The sequence below is a fragment of the Topomyia yanbarensis genome, chromosome 3, assembly GCF_030247195.1.
Source record: "Topomyia yanbarensis strain Yona2022 chromosome 3, ASM3024719v1, whole genome shotgun sequence".
NCBI lineage: Eukaryota > Metazoa > Arthropoda > Insecta > Diptera > Culicidae > Topomyia > Topomyia yanbarensis.
In genome coordinates, this window is record NC_080672.1 from 196,121,775 (window position 1) to 196,137,272 (window position 15,498).

The 15,498-nt window shown below is 31.1% G+C and overlaps 1 protein-coding gene across 10 annotated transcripts in view; it reads right to left on the minus strand.

The window, feature by feature from the left end:
- Positions 1-1,814: 1,814 nt before the first annotated feature.
- Positions 1,815-15,498, minus strand: part of LOC131687112 (protein unc-79 homolog) — a 1,793,695-nt gene continuing 1,780,011 nt past the window's right edge. For 8 of the 10 annotated variants that reach the window (XM_058971161.1, XM_058971160.1, XM_058971158.1 and 5 more), the window contains one exon: positions 14,303-14,705. In XM_058971161.1, coding sequence (XP_058827144.1) covers positions 14,412-14,705 — 294 coding nt within the window. In that variant the 3' untranslated portion in view covers positions 14,303-14,411. Of the gene's footprint in view, positions 2,218-6,956; positions 7,360-14,302; positions 14,706-15,498 lie in introns of those variants that run through there. The other 2 variants (XM_058971154.1, XM_058971155.1) reach the window with 2 other exon arrangements.

The following is a 15,498-nucleotide window of genomic DNA, read 5'->3' on the forward strand; positions in this document are numbered from 1 at the left end:
TTGCTTAATTAGGTTAGTTGCTTAATTAGGTTAGTTGCTTAATTAGGTTAGTTGTTTAATTAGGTTATATGCTTAATTAGGTTAGTTGCTTAATTAGGTTAGTTAGTTTGTTAGTTAGTTAGTTAGTTAATTAGTTAGTTAGATAGTTAGTTAGTTAGTTAGTTAGTTAGTTAGTTAGTTAGTTAGTTAGTTAGTTAGTTAGTTAGTTAGTTAGTTAGTTAGTTAGTTAGTTAGTTAGTTAGTTAGTTAGTTAGTTAGTTAGTTAGTTAGTTAGTTAGTTAGTTAGTTAGTTAGTTAGTTAGTTAGTTAGTTAGTTAGTTAGTCAGTTAGTTAGTTAGTTAGTTAGTTAGTTAGTTAGTTAGTTAGTTAGTCAGTTAGTTAGTTAGTTAGTTAGTTAGTTAGTTAGTTAGTTAGTTAGTTAGTTAGTTAGTTAGTTAGTTAGTTAGTTAGTTAGTTAGTTAGTTAGTTAGTTAGTTAGTTAGTTAGTTAGTTAGTTAGTTAGTTAGTTAGTTAGTTAGTTAGTTAGTTAGTTAGTTAGTTAGTTAGTTAGTTAGTTAGTTAGTTAGTTAGTTAGTTAGTTAGTTAGTTAGTTAGTTAGTTAGTTAGTTAGTTAGTTAGTTAGTTAGTTAGTTAGTTAGTTAGTTAGTTAGTTAGTTAGTTAGGTTAGTTAGGTTAGTTAGGTTAGTTAGGTTAGTTAGTTAGTTAGGTTAGTTAGTTAGTTAGGTTAGTTAGGTTAGTTAGTTAGTTAGGTTAGTTAGTTAGTTAGTTAGTTAGGTTAGTTAGTTAGTTAGTTAGTTAGTTAGTTAGTTAGTTAGGTTAGTTAGTTAGTTAGTTAGTTAGTTAGTTAGTTAGTTAGTTAGTTAGTTAGTTAGTTAGTTTAGTTACTTAGGTTAGTTAGTTAGTTAGGTTAGTTACTAGTGCAAATCGCAAAAATTAGGAATTAAAAAACTTCGGAAATTCGCTTTGACAAGTAGAATAACATAATAAGAGACTTCTGTATATTGGCAAAAAGACGGTCATTTGTGTATTGTAACGATCAAGTAAAGTTTACCGCTAAAGTTCAAAGACAACAAAAAAATTAAAAATAGGTGGAGAATATATAACTTACTACAACATCATCGTTGTATGTGTAATATCTATTAATAACACTTGTTTAGTTACTGTCATTCGTCTGACACACAACTTAGAATATGATTTGTCGTACTCTCACTTGAGTACTATGGCTCTAATTTGCATAACTTTCCCTAACCAGTAATCTCTAGCTAATTGAATGTCGTTAAAATGTAAAAAATAAACTACAGCAACAGACAAAAAAAAATTGATTCCATTTTTTCGATTTACTTTTCATGGAGTTAACCAGAGAACAAAGTCAGTCAATACCACAATACTTTCTATTTAAAGCGTTAATATACGATGCTCCGCGAATTTGAATTCGAAAAACTTCTGCTCGTTTGAATTTTTCTTGTCCAGACTTTTACTAGAGGACATTCTTCTGTTCTTCTACGAGAGACACGTTAAGCAATGGTGTGTAACTCATTATACAGATGGAGCTACTGTTCCGAGTTTAAATTATTTGCCAAAAAATTTTCACTGAAATCGTTTTAGTTATCATGTCGGTTTGTCGGTGGTTTTACGACCGACAATCAAAACGTTGCCTACTTCTATGTGCATCTATTAGTTATCATGTCGGTTTGTCGGTGGTTTTACGACCGACAATCAAAACGTTGCCTACTTCTATGTGCATCTACTAATAGTTTTTAACGGAATTGCAGGGATCGCGTTCTTTTTTTGGACAACAATTGGAAAAATAATAATGAATAGGTAGCATATGTTTATTGGTTTGATCATTCAAATACAATTTCGAATAGTTATTTAACTAATGTTCACCACTTAACTTGTTATTATTTAACTAAAGTGTGCAGATTATATGGAGTAGAACTGTGTTGCGGTAGAGGATTGCAGTTCAATTTGACCCATTTTAAACTGCAATCGTTGAAGCCATTTAAGTAGCGTCTCAGATGTAAGCAAATCCTGGTCGGTTGCATTTGGTACAGCATCACGACAGTTTTGCAGGCGCACATGTAGCGTACCAGACAGCTGAGTGTTAGAAGAGAGTACTGGCGTCCACAGTGGTAGCAGTTTAGCTAATATCGTAGAACGAGTCTCCTTCAGGGCCTCCAGCAAACTAAGGAAATGCAGGTTCACATTTTCGGAGAGCTGTAAAAGGTACATTATTATTATTATGAAATTACTTGATTGATCTATTTAAAAAAATGTATGTTTTTACCACGAAAAAAGATGTAACTTTACTTGATTGATATTTTTACTAATAGGGTGATGAGCCCATTTACGCTATGTTTCTATTATCACCCTACCCATTTGAAGCCGTTGGTTAGAGCAGTGTCTGCCATCTTTGTTCAACGCATTGAGTCAAATGGTAGCGCAACAATAGGGGCACTCGATTCGAGTTTTCGTTGCGCTCAAACACGAGCATTTCACTGTTTTCAGCGCATTTGTGTTATTATATTGGTTTTTAACAACGAAGCAAAGCTGTTGATGTAAATTTTTTCTCAATCCATTGATTGTAGGCCGAGAAATTAATGAATTAGTGAGGCACCCTGCTTAGTATGGTGAAAATAGGCACTTTACCCTATATAGTTTATTTTATCATGAAAAAAGATGTCATTTTATTGTTGCTTTAAGGAGAGCACTCTATTTATAACTTTTAAAAATTCTGTTATTCTTTTTTCCCCTTTTAATCGATTGCTATAGTTGATAAGTTTGAAAGTCGTACTGAGAGTAATTTCGGAGTATCCGTCCAGAAACGAGGGTTCGAGAAGTCGCATTAGTTAGTTAGGTTAGTTAGGGTAGTTCGTTAGGTTAGTTAATTAGTTAGGTTAGTTAAGTCAGTTAATTAGTTAGGTTAGTTAGTTAGGTTAATTAGTTGGATAGGTTACTTAGTTAGTTAGTTCGGTTAGTTGTAGTTACTTAGGTTAGTTGCTTAATTAGGTTAGTTGATTATTTAGGTTAGTTGCTTAATTAGGTAAGTTGCTTAATTAGGTAAGTTGCTTAATTAGGTTAGTTGCTTAATTAGGTTAGTTGCTTAATTAGGTTAGTTGCTTAATTAGGTTAGTTGCTTAATTAGGTTAGTTGCTTAATTAGGTTAGTTGCTTAATTAGGTTAGTTGCTTAATTAGGTTAGTTGCTTAATTAGGTTAGTTGCTTAATTAGGTTAGTTGCTTAATTAGGTTAGTTGCTTAATTAGGTTAGTTGCTTAATTAGGTTAGTTGCTTAATTAGGTTAGTTGCTTAATTAGGTTAGTTGCTTAATTAGGTTAGTTGCTTAATTAGGTTAGTTGCTTAATTAGGTTAGTTGCTTAATTAGGTTAGTTGCTTAATTAGGTTAGTTGCTTAATTAGGTTAGTTGCTTAATTAGGTTAGTTGCTTAATTAGGTTAGTTGCTTAATTAGGTTAGTTGCTTAATTAGGTTAGTTGCTTAATTAGGTTAGTTGCTTAATTAGGTTAGTTGCTTAATTAGGTTAGTTGCTTAATTAGGTTAGTTGCTTAATTAGGTTAGTTGCTTAATTAGGTTAGTTGCTTAATTAGGTTAGTTGCTTAATTAGGTTAGTTGCTTAATTAGGTTAGTTGCTTAATTAGGTTAGTTGCTTAATTAGGTTAGTTGCTTAATTAGGTTAGTTGCTTAATTAGGTTAGTTGCTTAATTAGGTTAGTTGCTTAATTAGGTTAGTTGCTTAATTAGGTTAGTTGCTTAATTAGGTTAGTTGCTTAATTAGGTTAGTTGCTTAATTAGGTTAGTTGCTTAATTAGGTTAGTTGCTTAATTAGGTTAGTTGCTTAATTAGGTTAGTTGCTTAATTAGGTTAGTTGCTTAATTAGGTTAGTTGCTTAATTAGGTTAGTTGTTTAATTAGGTTATATGCTTAATTAGGTTAGTTGCTTAATTAGGTTAGTTAGTTTGTTAGTTAGTTAGTTAGTTAATTAGTTAGTTAGATAGTTAGTTAGTTAGTTAGTTAGTTAGTTAGTTAGTTAGTTAGTTAGTTAGTTAGTTAGTTAGTTAGTTAGTTAGTTAGTTAGTTAGTTAGTTAGTTAGTTAGTTAGTTAGTTAGTTAGTTAGTTAGTTAGTTAGTTAGTTAGTTAGTTAGTTAGTTAGTTAGTTAGTTAGTTGGTTAGTTAGTTAGTTAGTTAGTTAGTTAGTCAGTTAGTTAGTTAGTTAGTTAGTTAGTTAGTTAGTTAGTTAGTTAGTCAGTTAGTTAGTTAGTTAGTTAGTTAGTTAGTTAGTTAGTTAGTTAGTTAGTTAGTTAGTTAGTTAGTTAGTTAGTTAGTTAGTTAGTTAGTTAGTTAGTTAGTTAGTTAGTTAGTTAGTTAGTTAGTTAGTTAGTTAGTTAGTTAGTTAGTTAGTTAGTTAGTTAGTTAGTTAGTTAGTTAGTTAGTTAGTTAGTTAGTTAGTTAGTTAGTTAGTTAGTTAGTTAGTTAGTTAGTTAGTTAGTTAGTTAGTTAGTTAGTTAGTTAGTTAGTTAGTTAGTTAGTTAGTTAGTTAGTTAGTTAGTTAGTTAGTTAGTTAGTTAGTTAGTTAGTTAGTTAGTTAGTTAGTTAGTTAGTTAGTTAGTTAGTTAGTTAGTTAGTTAGTTAGTTAGTTAGTTAGTTAGTTAGTTAGTTAGTTAGTTAGTTAGTTAGTTAGTTAGTTAGTTAGTTAGTTAGTTAGTTAGTTAGTTAGTTAGTTAGTTAGTTAGTTAGTTAGTTAGTTAGTTAGTTAGTTAGTTAGTTAGTTAGTTAGTTGGTTAGTTAGTTAGTTAGTTAGTTAGTTAGTTAGTTAGTTAGTTAGTTAGTTAGTTAGTTAGTTAGTTAGTTAGTTAGTTAGTTAGTTAGTTAATTAGTTAGTTAGTTAGTTAGGTTAGTTAGTTAGGTTAGTTAGTTAGGTTTGTTACTTTGTTAGGTTATTTACTTAGTTAGGTTAGTCAGTTAGTTAGATTAGTTGGTTAGTGAGGTTAGTTAGGTAAGTTAGTTAGTGAGTTAGGTTAGTTAGTTAGGTTAGTTAGTTAATTAAGTTATTTAGTTAGGTTAGTTACTTAGTTGGGTTAGTTAGATAGTTAGGATAGTTAGTTAGGTTAGTTACTAGTGCAAATCGCAAAAATTAGGAATTAAAAAACTTCGGAAATTCGCTTTGACAAGTAGAATAACATAGTAAGAGACTTCCGTATATTGGCAACAAGACGGTCATTTGTGTATTGTAACGATCAAGTAAAGTTTACCGTTAAAGTTCAAAGACAACAAAAAAATTAAAAATAGGTGGAAGAATATATAACTTACTACAACATCATCGTTGTATGTGTAATATCTATTAATAACACTTGTTTAGTTACTGTCATTCGTCTGAAACACAACTTAGAATATGATTTGTCGTACGATTTAAATGTTAAAGTCTTATTCATTTATTTATAAAAATGGGATCGTATGGTTATCGATTTTTTTTAAATATTTTAATTGTCCTATAAAACTTATTTCGAGGAAGATGCAGGAAGTATTAGGTAGCCTAGGTGAAATACAGGAACGCGAATTTAACGCAAATCCAGCTGTCAGCGGCGTAGTTAGAAATGTATCTAGAGTTTCTCCAGTGGAAGTTTGGACAAGAGAAAATAGACAACCATAGTTTCAAGGCACTTGGCTCAACGAAGTTGGGCTATACTTGAAATGGTTAAATGAAACTATAACCTTAGAAATATATGTTCTAGTTTTGTTTAAAATTTTGCGCGTGTCTTTTGAGAAGGGCCAATAAGTTTACTGTCAAAATTCACTTTAAGAGGAAATTCTGGACAAACTGTTAATCGCCTATTATAAATCACAGCTTATTTCCCTTTTTTATTTCGACTATGTTAGTCGCATTTTCATTTTTACTTTTTAACGACATTCAATAAGCTAGAGATTACTGGATAGGGAAAGTTATGAAAATTAGAGCCATAGTACTCAAGTGAGAGCCAGGATGTGAAATAAACAGATCGGAAAACTAGAAGTGGCAGGGTCATTAGAACAGGCTTAATACCGTAGGGGCTTAATCTTTGTCTTCTGCTAATGAGGGTCGAGCTTAGGCAGCATAACTACGAATCACCCGAGTTCACTAGCATGTGTGCTGGTAGAGATAGACGTGTCCATCTTTACCGTTACAATCGACTGTCGGGGTAAAGATAGATGTGTCCATCTTTACCGTTACAATCGACTGTCGGGGTAAAGATGGACACGTCTTTCTCTACCAGAACACATGCTAGTGAACTCGGGTGATTCGTAGTTATGCTGCCTAAGCTCGACCCTCATTAGCAGAAGACAAAGATTAAGCCCGTACGATATTAAGCCTGTTCTAATGACCCTGCCACTTCTAGTTTTCCTATCTGTTTATTTCACATCCTTGCTCTCACTTGAGTACTATGGCTCTAATTTGCATAACTTTCCCTAACCAGTAATCTCTAGCTAATTGAATGTCGTTAAAATGTAAAAAATAAACTACAGCAACAGACAAAAGAAAAAAATTCATTCCATTTTTTCGATTAACTTTTCATGGAGTTAACCAGAGAACAAAGTCAGTCAATACCACAATACTTTCTATTTAAAGCGTTAATATACGATGCTCCGCGAATTTGAATTCGAAAAACTTCTGCTCGTCTGAATTTGTCTTGTCCAGACTTTTACTAGAGGACATTCTTCTGTTCTTCTACGAGAGACACGTTAAGCAATGGTGTGTAACTCATTATACAGATGGAGCTACTGTTCCGAGTTTAAATTATTTGCCAAAAAATTTCACTGAAATCGTTCTAGTTGTAATGTCGGTTTGTTGGTGGTTTTACGACCGACAATCAAAACGTTGCCTACTTCTATGTACATCTACTAATAGTTTCTAACGGAATTGCAGGGATCGCGTTCTTTTTTTGGACAACAATTGGAAAAATAATAATGAATAGGTAGCATATGTTTATTGGTTTGATAATTCAAATACAATTTCGAATAGTTATTTAACTAATGTTCACCACTTAACTTGTTATTATTTAACTAAAGTGTGCAGATTATATGGAGTAGAACTGTGTTGCGGTAGAGGATTGCAGTTCAATTTGACCCATTTTAAACTGCAATCGTTGAAGCCATTTAAGTAGCGTCTCAGATGTAAGCAAATCCTGGTCGGTTGCATTTGGTACAGCATCACGACAGTTTTGCAGGCGCACATGTAGCGTACCAGACAGCTGAGTGTTAGAAGAGAGTACTGGCGTCCACAGTGGTAGCAGTTTAGCTAATATCGTAGAACGAGTCTCCTTCAAGGCCTCCAGCAAACTAAGGAAATGCAGGTTCACACTTTCGGAGAGCTGTAAAAGGTACATTATTATTATTATGAAATTACTTGATTGATCTATTTAAAAAAATGTATGTTTTTACCACGAAAAAAGATGTAACTTTACTTGATTGATATTTTTACTAATAGGGTGATGAGCCCATTTACGCTATGTTTCTATTATCACCCTACCCATTTGAAGCCGTTGGTTAGAGCAGTGTCTGCCATCTTTGTTCAACGCATTGAGTCAAATGGTAGCGCAACAATAGGGGCACTCGATTCGAGTTTTCGTTGCGCTCAAACACGAGCATTTCACTGTTTTCAGCGCATTTGTGTTATTATATTGGTTTTTAACAACGAAGCAAAGCTGTTGATGTAAATTTTTTCTCAATCCATTGATTGTAGGCCGAGAAATTAATGAATTAGTGAGGCACCCTGCTTAGTATGGTGAAAATAGGCACTTTACCCTATATAGTTTATTTTATCATGAAAAAAGATGTCATTTTATTGTTGCTTTAAGGAGAGCACTCTATTTATAACTTTTAAAAATTCTGTTATTCTTTTTCCCCTTTTAATCGATTGCTATAGTTGATAAGTTTGAAAGTCGTACTGAGAGTAATTTCGGAGTATCCGTCCAGAAACGAGGGTTCGAGAAGTCGCATTAGTTAGTTAGGTTAGTTAGGGTAGTTCGTTAGGTTAGTTAATTAGTTAGGTTAGTTAAGTTAGTTAATTAGTTAGGTTAGTTAGTTAGGTTAATTAGTTGGATAGGTTACTTAGTTAGTTAGTTCGGTTAGTTGTAGTTACTTAGGTTAGTTGCTTAATTAGGTTAGTTGATTATTTAGGTTAGTTGCTTAATTAGGTAAGTTGCTTAATTAGGTTAGTTGCTTAATTAGGTTAGTTGCTTAATTAGGTTAGTTGCTTAATTAGGTTAGTTGCTTAATTAGGTTAGTTGCTTAATTAGGTTAGTTGCTTAATTCGGTTAGTTGCTTAATTAGGTTAGTTGCTTAATTAGGTTAGTTGCTTAATTAGGTTAGTTGCTTAATTAGGTTAGTTGCTTAATTAGGTTAGTTGCTTAATTAGGTTAGTTGCTTAATTAGGTTAGTTGCTTAATTAGGTTAGTTGCTTAATTAGGTTAGTTGCTTAATTAGGTTAGTTGCTTAATTAGGTTAGTTGCTTAATTAGGTTAGTTGCTTAATTAGGTTAGTTGCTTAATTAGGTTAGTTGCTTAATTAGGTTAGTTGCTTAATTAGGTTAGTTGCTTAATTAGGTTAGTTGCTTAATTAGGTTAGTTGCTTAATTAGGTTAGTTGCTTAATTAGGTTAGTTGCTTAATTAGGTTAGTTGCTTAATTAGGTTAGTTGCTTAATTAGGTTAGTTGCTTAATTAGGTTAGTTGCTTAATTAGGTTATATGCTTAATTAGGTTAGTTGCTTAATTAGGTTAGTTAGTTTGTTAGTTAGTTAGTTAGTTAGTCAGTTAATTAGTTAGTTAGATAGTTAGTTAGTTAGTTAGTTAGTTAGTTAGTTAGTTAGTTAGTTAGTTAGTTAGTTAGTTAGTTAGTTAGTTAGTTAGATAGTTAGTTAGTTAGTTAGTTAGTTAGTTAGTTAGTTAGTTAGTTAGTTAGTTAGTTAGTTAGTTAGTTAGTTAGTTAGTTAGTTAGTTAGTTAGTTAGTTAGTTAGTTAGTTAGTTAGTTAGTTAGTTAGTTAGTTAGTTAGTTAGTTAGTTAGTTAGTTAGTTAGTTAGTTAGTTAGTTAGTTAGTTAGTTAGTTAGTTAGTTAGTTAGTTAGTTAGTTAGTTAGTTAGTTAGTTAGTTAGTTAGTTAGTTAGTTAGTTAGTTAGTTAGTTAGTTAGTTAGTTAGTTAGTTAGTTAGTTAGTTAGTTAGTTAGTTAGTTAGTTAGTTAGTTAGTTAGTTAGTTAGTTAGTTAGTTAGTTAGTTAGTTAGTTAGTTAGTTAGTTAGTTAGTTAGTTAGTTAGTTAGTAAGTTAGTTAGTTAGTTAGTTAGTTAGTTAGTTAGTTAGTTAGTTAGTTAGTTAGTTAGTTAGTTAGTTAGTTAGTTAGTTAGTTAGTTAGTTAATTAGTTAGTTAGATAGTTAGATAGTTAGATAGTTAGATAGTTAGATAGTTAGCTAGTTAGTTAGTTAGTTAGTCAGTTAGTTAGTTAGTTAGTTAGTTAGTTAGTTGGTTAGTTAGCTAGTTAGTTAGTTAATTAGGTTAGTTGCTTAATTAGGTTAGTTGCTTAATTTGGTTAGCTGCTTAATTAGGTTAGTTGCTTAATTAGGTTAGTTGCTTAATTAGGTTAGCTGCTTAATTAGGTTAGTTGCTTAATTAGGTTAGTTGCTTAATTAGGTTAGTTGCTTAATTAGGTTAGTTGCTTAATTAGGTTAGTTGCTTAATTAGGTTAGTTGCTTAATTAGGTTATATGCTTAATTAGGTTAGTTGCTTAATTAGGTTAGTTAGTTTGTTAGTTAGTTAGTTAGTTAATTAGTTAGTTAGTTAGTTAGTTAGTTAGTTAGTTAGTTAGTTAGTTAGTTAGTTAGTTAGTTAGTTAGTTAGTTAGTTAGTTAGTTAGTAAGTTAGTTAGTTAGTTAGTTAGTTAGTTAGTTAGTTAGTTAGTTAGTTAGTTAGTTAGTTAGTTAGTTAGTTAGTTAGTTAGTTAGTTAGTTAGTTAGTTAGTTAGTTAGTTAATTAGTTAGTTAGATAGTTAGATAGTTAGATAGTTAGATAGTTAGATAGTTAGATAGTTAGATAGTTAGTTAGTTAGCTAGTTAGTTAGTTAGTTAGTCAGTTAGTTAGTTAGTTAGTTAGTTAGTTGGTTAGTTAGCCAGTTAGTTAGTTAATTAGGTTAGTTGCTTAATTAGGTTAGTTGCTTAATTAGGTTAGCTGCTTAATTAGGTTAGTTGCTTAATTAGGTTAGTTGCTTAATTAGGTTAGCTGCTTAATTAGGTTAGTTGCTTAATTAGGTTAGTTGCTTAATTAGGTGAGTTGCTTAATTAGGTTAGTTGCTTAATTAGGTTAGTTGCTTAATTAGGTTAGTTGCTTAATTAGGTTAGTTGCTTAATTAGGTTAGTTGCTTAATTAGGTTATATGCTTAATTAGGTTAGTTGCTTAATTAGGTTAGTTGCTTAATTAGGTTAGTTAGTTTGTTAGTTAGTTAATTAGTTAGTTAGTTAGTTAGTTAGTTAGTTAGTTAGTTAGTTAGTTAGTTAGTTAGTTAGTTAGTTAGTTAGTTAGTTAGTTAGTTAGTTAGTTAGTTAGTTAGTTAGTTAGTTAGTTAGTTAGTTAGTTAGTTAGTTAGTTAGTTAGTTAGTTAGTTAGTTAGTTAGTTAGTTAGTTAGTTAGTTAGTTAGTTAGTTAGTTAGTTAGTTAGTTAGTTAGTTAGTTAGTTAGTTAGTTAGTTAGTTAGTTAGTTAGTTAGTTAGTTAGTTAGTTAGTTAGTTAGTTAGTTAGTTAGTTAGTTAGTTAGTTAATTAGTTAGTTAGTTGGTTAGTTGGTTAGTTAGTTAGTTAGTTAGTTAGTTAGTTAGTTAGTTAGTTAGTTAGTTAGTTAGTTAGTTAGTTAGTTAGTTAGTTAGTTAGTCAGTTAGTTAGTTAGTTAGTTAGTTAGTTAGTTAGTTAGTTAGTTAGTTAGTTAGTTAGTTAGTTAGTTAGTTAGTTAGTTAGTTAGTTAGTTAGTTAGTTAGTTAGTTAGTTAGTTAGTTAGTTAGTTAGTTAGTTAGTTAGTTAGTTAGTTAGTTAGTTAGTTAGTTAGTTAGTTAGTTAGTTAGTTAGTTAGTTAGTTAGTTAGTTAGTTAGTTAGTTAGTTAGTTAGTTAGTTAGTTAGTTAGTTAGTTAGTTAGTTAGTTAGTTAGTTAGTTAGTTAGTTAGTTAGTTAGTTAGTTAGTTAGTTAGTTAGTTAGTTAGTTAGTTAGTTAGTTAGTTAGTTAGTTAGTTAGTTAGTTAGTTAGTTAGTTAGTTAGTTAGTTAGTTAGTTAGTTAGTTAGTTAGTTAGTTAGTTAGTTAGTTAGTTAGTTAGTTAGTTAGTTAGTTAGTTAGTTAGTTAGTTAGTTAGTTAGTTAGTTAGTTAGTTAGTTAGTTAGTTAGTTAGTTAGTTAGTTAGTTAGTTAGTTAGTTAGTTAGTTAGTTAGTTAGTTAGTTAGTTAGTTAGTTAGTTAGTTAGTTAGTTAGTTAGTTAGTTAGTTAGTTAGTTAGTTAGTTAGTTAGTTAGTTAGTTAGTTAGTTAGTTAGTTAGTTAGTTAGTTAGTTAGTTAGTTAGTTAGTTAGTTAGTTAGTTAGTTAGTAAGTTAGTTAGTTAGTTAGTTAGTTAGTTAGTTAGTTAGTTAGTTAGTTAGTTAGTTAGTTAGTTAGTTAGTTAGTTAGTTAGTTAGTTAGTTAGTTAGTTAGTTAGTTAGTTAGTTAGTTAGTTAGTTAGTTAGTTAGTTAGTTAGTTAGTTAGTTAGTTAGTTAGTTAGTTATTTAGTTAGTTTGTTAGTTAGTTAGTTAGTTAGTTAGTTAGTTAGTTAGTTAGTTAGTTAGTTAGTTAGTTAGTTAGTTAGTTAGTTAGTTAGTTAGTTAGTTAGTTAGTTAGTTAGTTAGTTAGTTAGTTAGTTAGTTAGTTAGTTAGTTAGTTAGTTAGTTAGTTAGTTAGTTAGTTAGTTAGTTAGTTAGTTAGTTAGTTAGTTAGTTAGTTAGTTAGTTAGTTAGTTAGTTAGTTAGTTAGTTAGTTAGTTAGTTAGTTAGTTAGTTAGTTAGTTAGTTAGTTAGTTAGTTAGTTAGTTAGTTAGTTAGTTAGTTAGTTAGTTAGTTAGTTAGTTAGTTAGTTAGTTAGTTAGTTAGTTAGTTAGTTAGTTAGTTAGTTAGTTAGTTAGTTAGTTAGTTAGTTAGTTAGTTAGTTAGTTAGTTAGTTAGTTAGTTAGTTAGTTAGTTAGTTAGTTAGTTAGGTTAGTTAGTTAGTTAGGTTAGTTAGTTAGGTTAGTTAGTTAGGTTTGTTACTTTGTTAGGTTATTTACTTAGTTAGGTTAGTCAGTTAGTTAGATTAGTTGGTTAGTGAGGTTAGTTAGGTAAGTTAGTTAGTGAGTTAGGTTAGTTAGTTAGGTTAGTTAGTTAATTAAGTTATTTAGTTAGGTTAGTTACTTAGTTGGGTTAGTTAGATAGTTAGGATAGTTAGGTTAGTTACTTGTGCAAATCGCAAAAATTAGGAATTAAAAAACTTCGGAAATTCGCTTTGACAAGTAGAATAACATAGTAAGAGACTTCCGTATATTGGCAAAAAGACGGTCTTTTGTGTATTGTACGATCAAGTAAAGTTTACCGTTAAAGTTCAAAGACAACAAAAAAATTAAAAATAGGTGGAAGAATATATAACTTACTACAACATCATCGTTGTATGTGTAATATCTATTAATAACACTTGTTTAGTTACTGTCATTCGTCTGAAACACAACTTAGAATATGATTTGTCGTACGATTTAAATGTTAAAGTCTTATTCATTTATTTATAAAAATGGGATCGTATGGTTATCGATTTTTTTTAAATATTTTAATTGTCCTATAAAACTTATTTCGAGGAAGATGCAGGAAGTATTAGGTAGCCTAGGTGAAATACAGGAACGCGAATTTAACGCAAATCCAGCTGTCAGCGGCGTAGTTAGAAATGTATCTAGAGTTTCTCCAGTGGAAGTTTGGACAAGAGAAAATAGACAACCATAGTTTCAAGGCACTTGGCTCAACGAAGTTGGGCTATACTTGAAATGGTTAAATGAAACTATAACCTTAGAAATATATGTTCTAGTTTTGTTTAAAATTTTGCGCGTGTCTTTTGAGAAGGGCCAATAAGTATACTGTCAAAATTCACTTTAAGAGGAAATTCTGGACAAACTGTTAATCGCCTATTATAAATCACAGCTTATTTCCCTTTTTTATTTCGACTATGTTAGTCGCATTTTCATTTTTACTTTTTAACGACATTCAATAAGCTAGAGATTACTGGATAGGGAAAGTTATGAAAATTAGAGCCATAGTACTCAAGTGAGAGCCAGGATGTGAAATAAACAGATCGGAAAACTAGAAGTGGCAGGGTCATTAGAACAGGCTTAATACCGTAGGGGCTTAATCTTTGTCTTCTGCTAATGAGGGTCGAGCTTAGGCAGCATAACTACGAATCACCCGAGTTCACTAGCATGTGTGCTGGTAGAGATAGACGTGTCCATCTTTACCGTTACAATCGACTGTCGGGGTAAAGATAGATGTGTCCATCTTTACCGTTACAATCGACTGTCGGGGTAAAGATGGACACGTCTTTCTCTACCAGAACACATGCTAGTGAACTCGGGTGATTCGTAGTTATGCTGCCTAAGCTCGACCCTCATTAGCAGAAGACAAAGATTAAGCCCGTACGATATTAAGCCTGTTCTAATGACCCTGCCACTTCTAGTTTTCCTATCTGTTTATTTCACATCCTTGCTCTCACTTGAGTACTATGGCTCTAATTTGCATAACTTTCCCTAACCAGTAATCTCTAGCTAATTGAATGTCGTTAAAATGTTAAAAATAAACTACAGCAACAGACAAAAGAAAAAAATTGATTCCATTTTTTCGATTAACTTTTCATGGAGTTAACCAGAGAACAAAGTCAGTCAATACCACAATACTTTCTATTTAAAGCGTTAATATACGATGCTCCGCGAATTTGAATTCGAAAAACTTCTGCTCGTTTGAATTTGTCTTGTCCAGACTTTTACTAGAGGACATTCTTCTGTTCTTCTACGAGAGACACGTTAAGCAATGGTGTGTAACTCATTATACAGATGGAGCTACTGTTCCGAGTTTAAATTATTTGCCAGAAATTTTCACTGAAATCGTTTTAGTTATCATGTCGGTTTGTCGGTGGTTTTACGACCGACAATCAAAACGTTGCCTACTTCTATGTGCATCTACTAATAGTTTCTAACGGAATTGCAGGGATCGCGTTCTTTTTTTGGACAACAATTGGAAAAATAATAATGAATAGGTAGCATATGTTTATTGGTTTGATAATTCAAATACAATTTCGAATAGTTATTTAACTAATGTTCACCACTTAACTTGTTATTATTTAACTAAAGTGTGCAGATTATATGGAGTAGAACTGTGTTGCGGTAGAGGATTGCAGTTCAATTTGACCCATTTTAAACTGCAATCGTTGAAGCCATTTAAGTAGCGTCTCAGATGTAAGCAAATCCTGGTCGGTTGCATTTGGTACAGCATCACGACAGTTTTGCAGGCGCACATGTAGCGTACCAGACAGCTGAGTGTTAGAAGAGAGTACTGGCGTCCACAGTGGTAGCACTTTAGCTAATATCGTAGAACGAGTCTCCTTCAAGGCCTCCAGCAAACTAAGGAAATGCAGGTTCACACTTTCGGAGAGCTGTAAAAGGTACATTATTATTATTATAAAATTACTTGATTGATCTATTTAAAAAAAATGTATGTTTTTACCACGAAAAAAGATGTAACTTTACTTGATTGATATTTTTACTAATATATAGTTTATCTTATCATGAAAAAAGATGTCATTTAATTGTTGCTTTAAGGAGAGCACTCTATTTATAACTTTTAAAAATTCTGTTATTCTTTTTTCCCCTTTTAATCGATTGCTATAGTTGATAAGTTTGAAAGTCGTACTGAGAGTAATTTCGGAGTATCCGTCCAGAAACGGGGGTTCGAGAAGTCGCATTAGTTAGTTAGGTTAGTTAGGGTAGTTCGTTAGGTTAGTTAATTAGTTAGGTTAGTTAAGTTAGTTAATTAGTTAGGTTAGTTAGTTAGGTTAATTAGTTGGATAGGTTACTTAGTTAGTTAGTTCGGTTAGTTGTAGTTACTTAGGTTAGTTGCTTAATTAGGTTAGTTGATTATTTAGGTTAGTTGCTTAATTAAGTAAGTTGCTTAATTAGGTAAGTTGCTTAATTAGGTTAGTTGCTTAATTAGGTTAGTTGCTTAATTAGGTTAGTTGCTTAATTAGGTTAGTTGCTTAATTAGGTTAGTTGCTTAATTAGGTTAGTTGCTTAATTAGGTTAGTTGCTTAATTAGGTTAGTTGCTTAATTAGGTTAGTTGCTTAATTAGGTTAGTTGCTTAATTAGGTTAGTTGCTTAATTAGGTTAGTTGCTTAATTAGGTTAGTTGCTTAATTAGGTTAGTTGCTTAATTAGGTTAGTTAGTTTGTT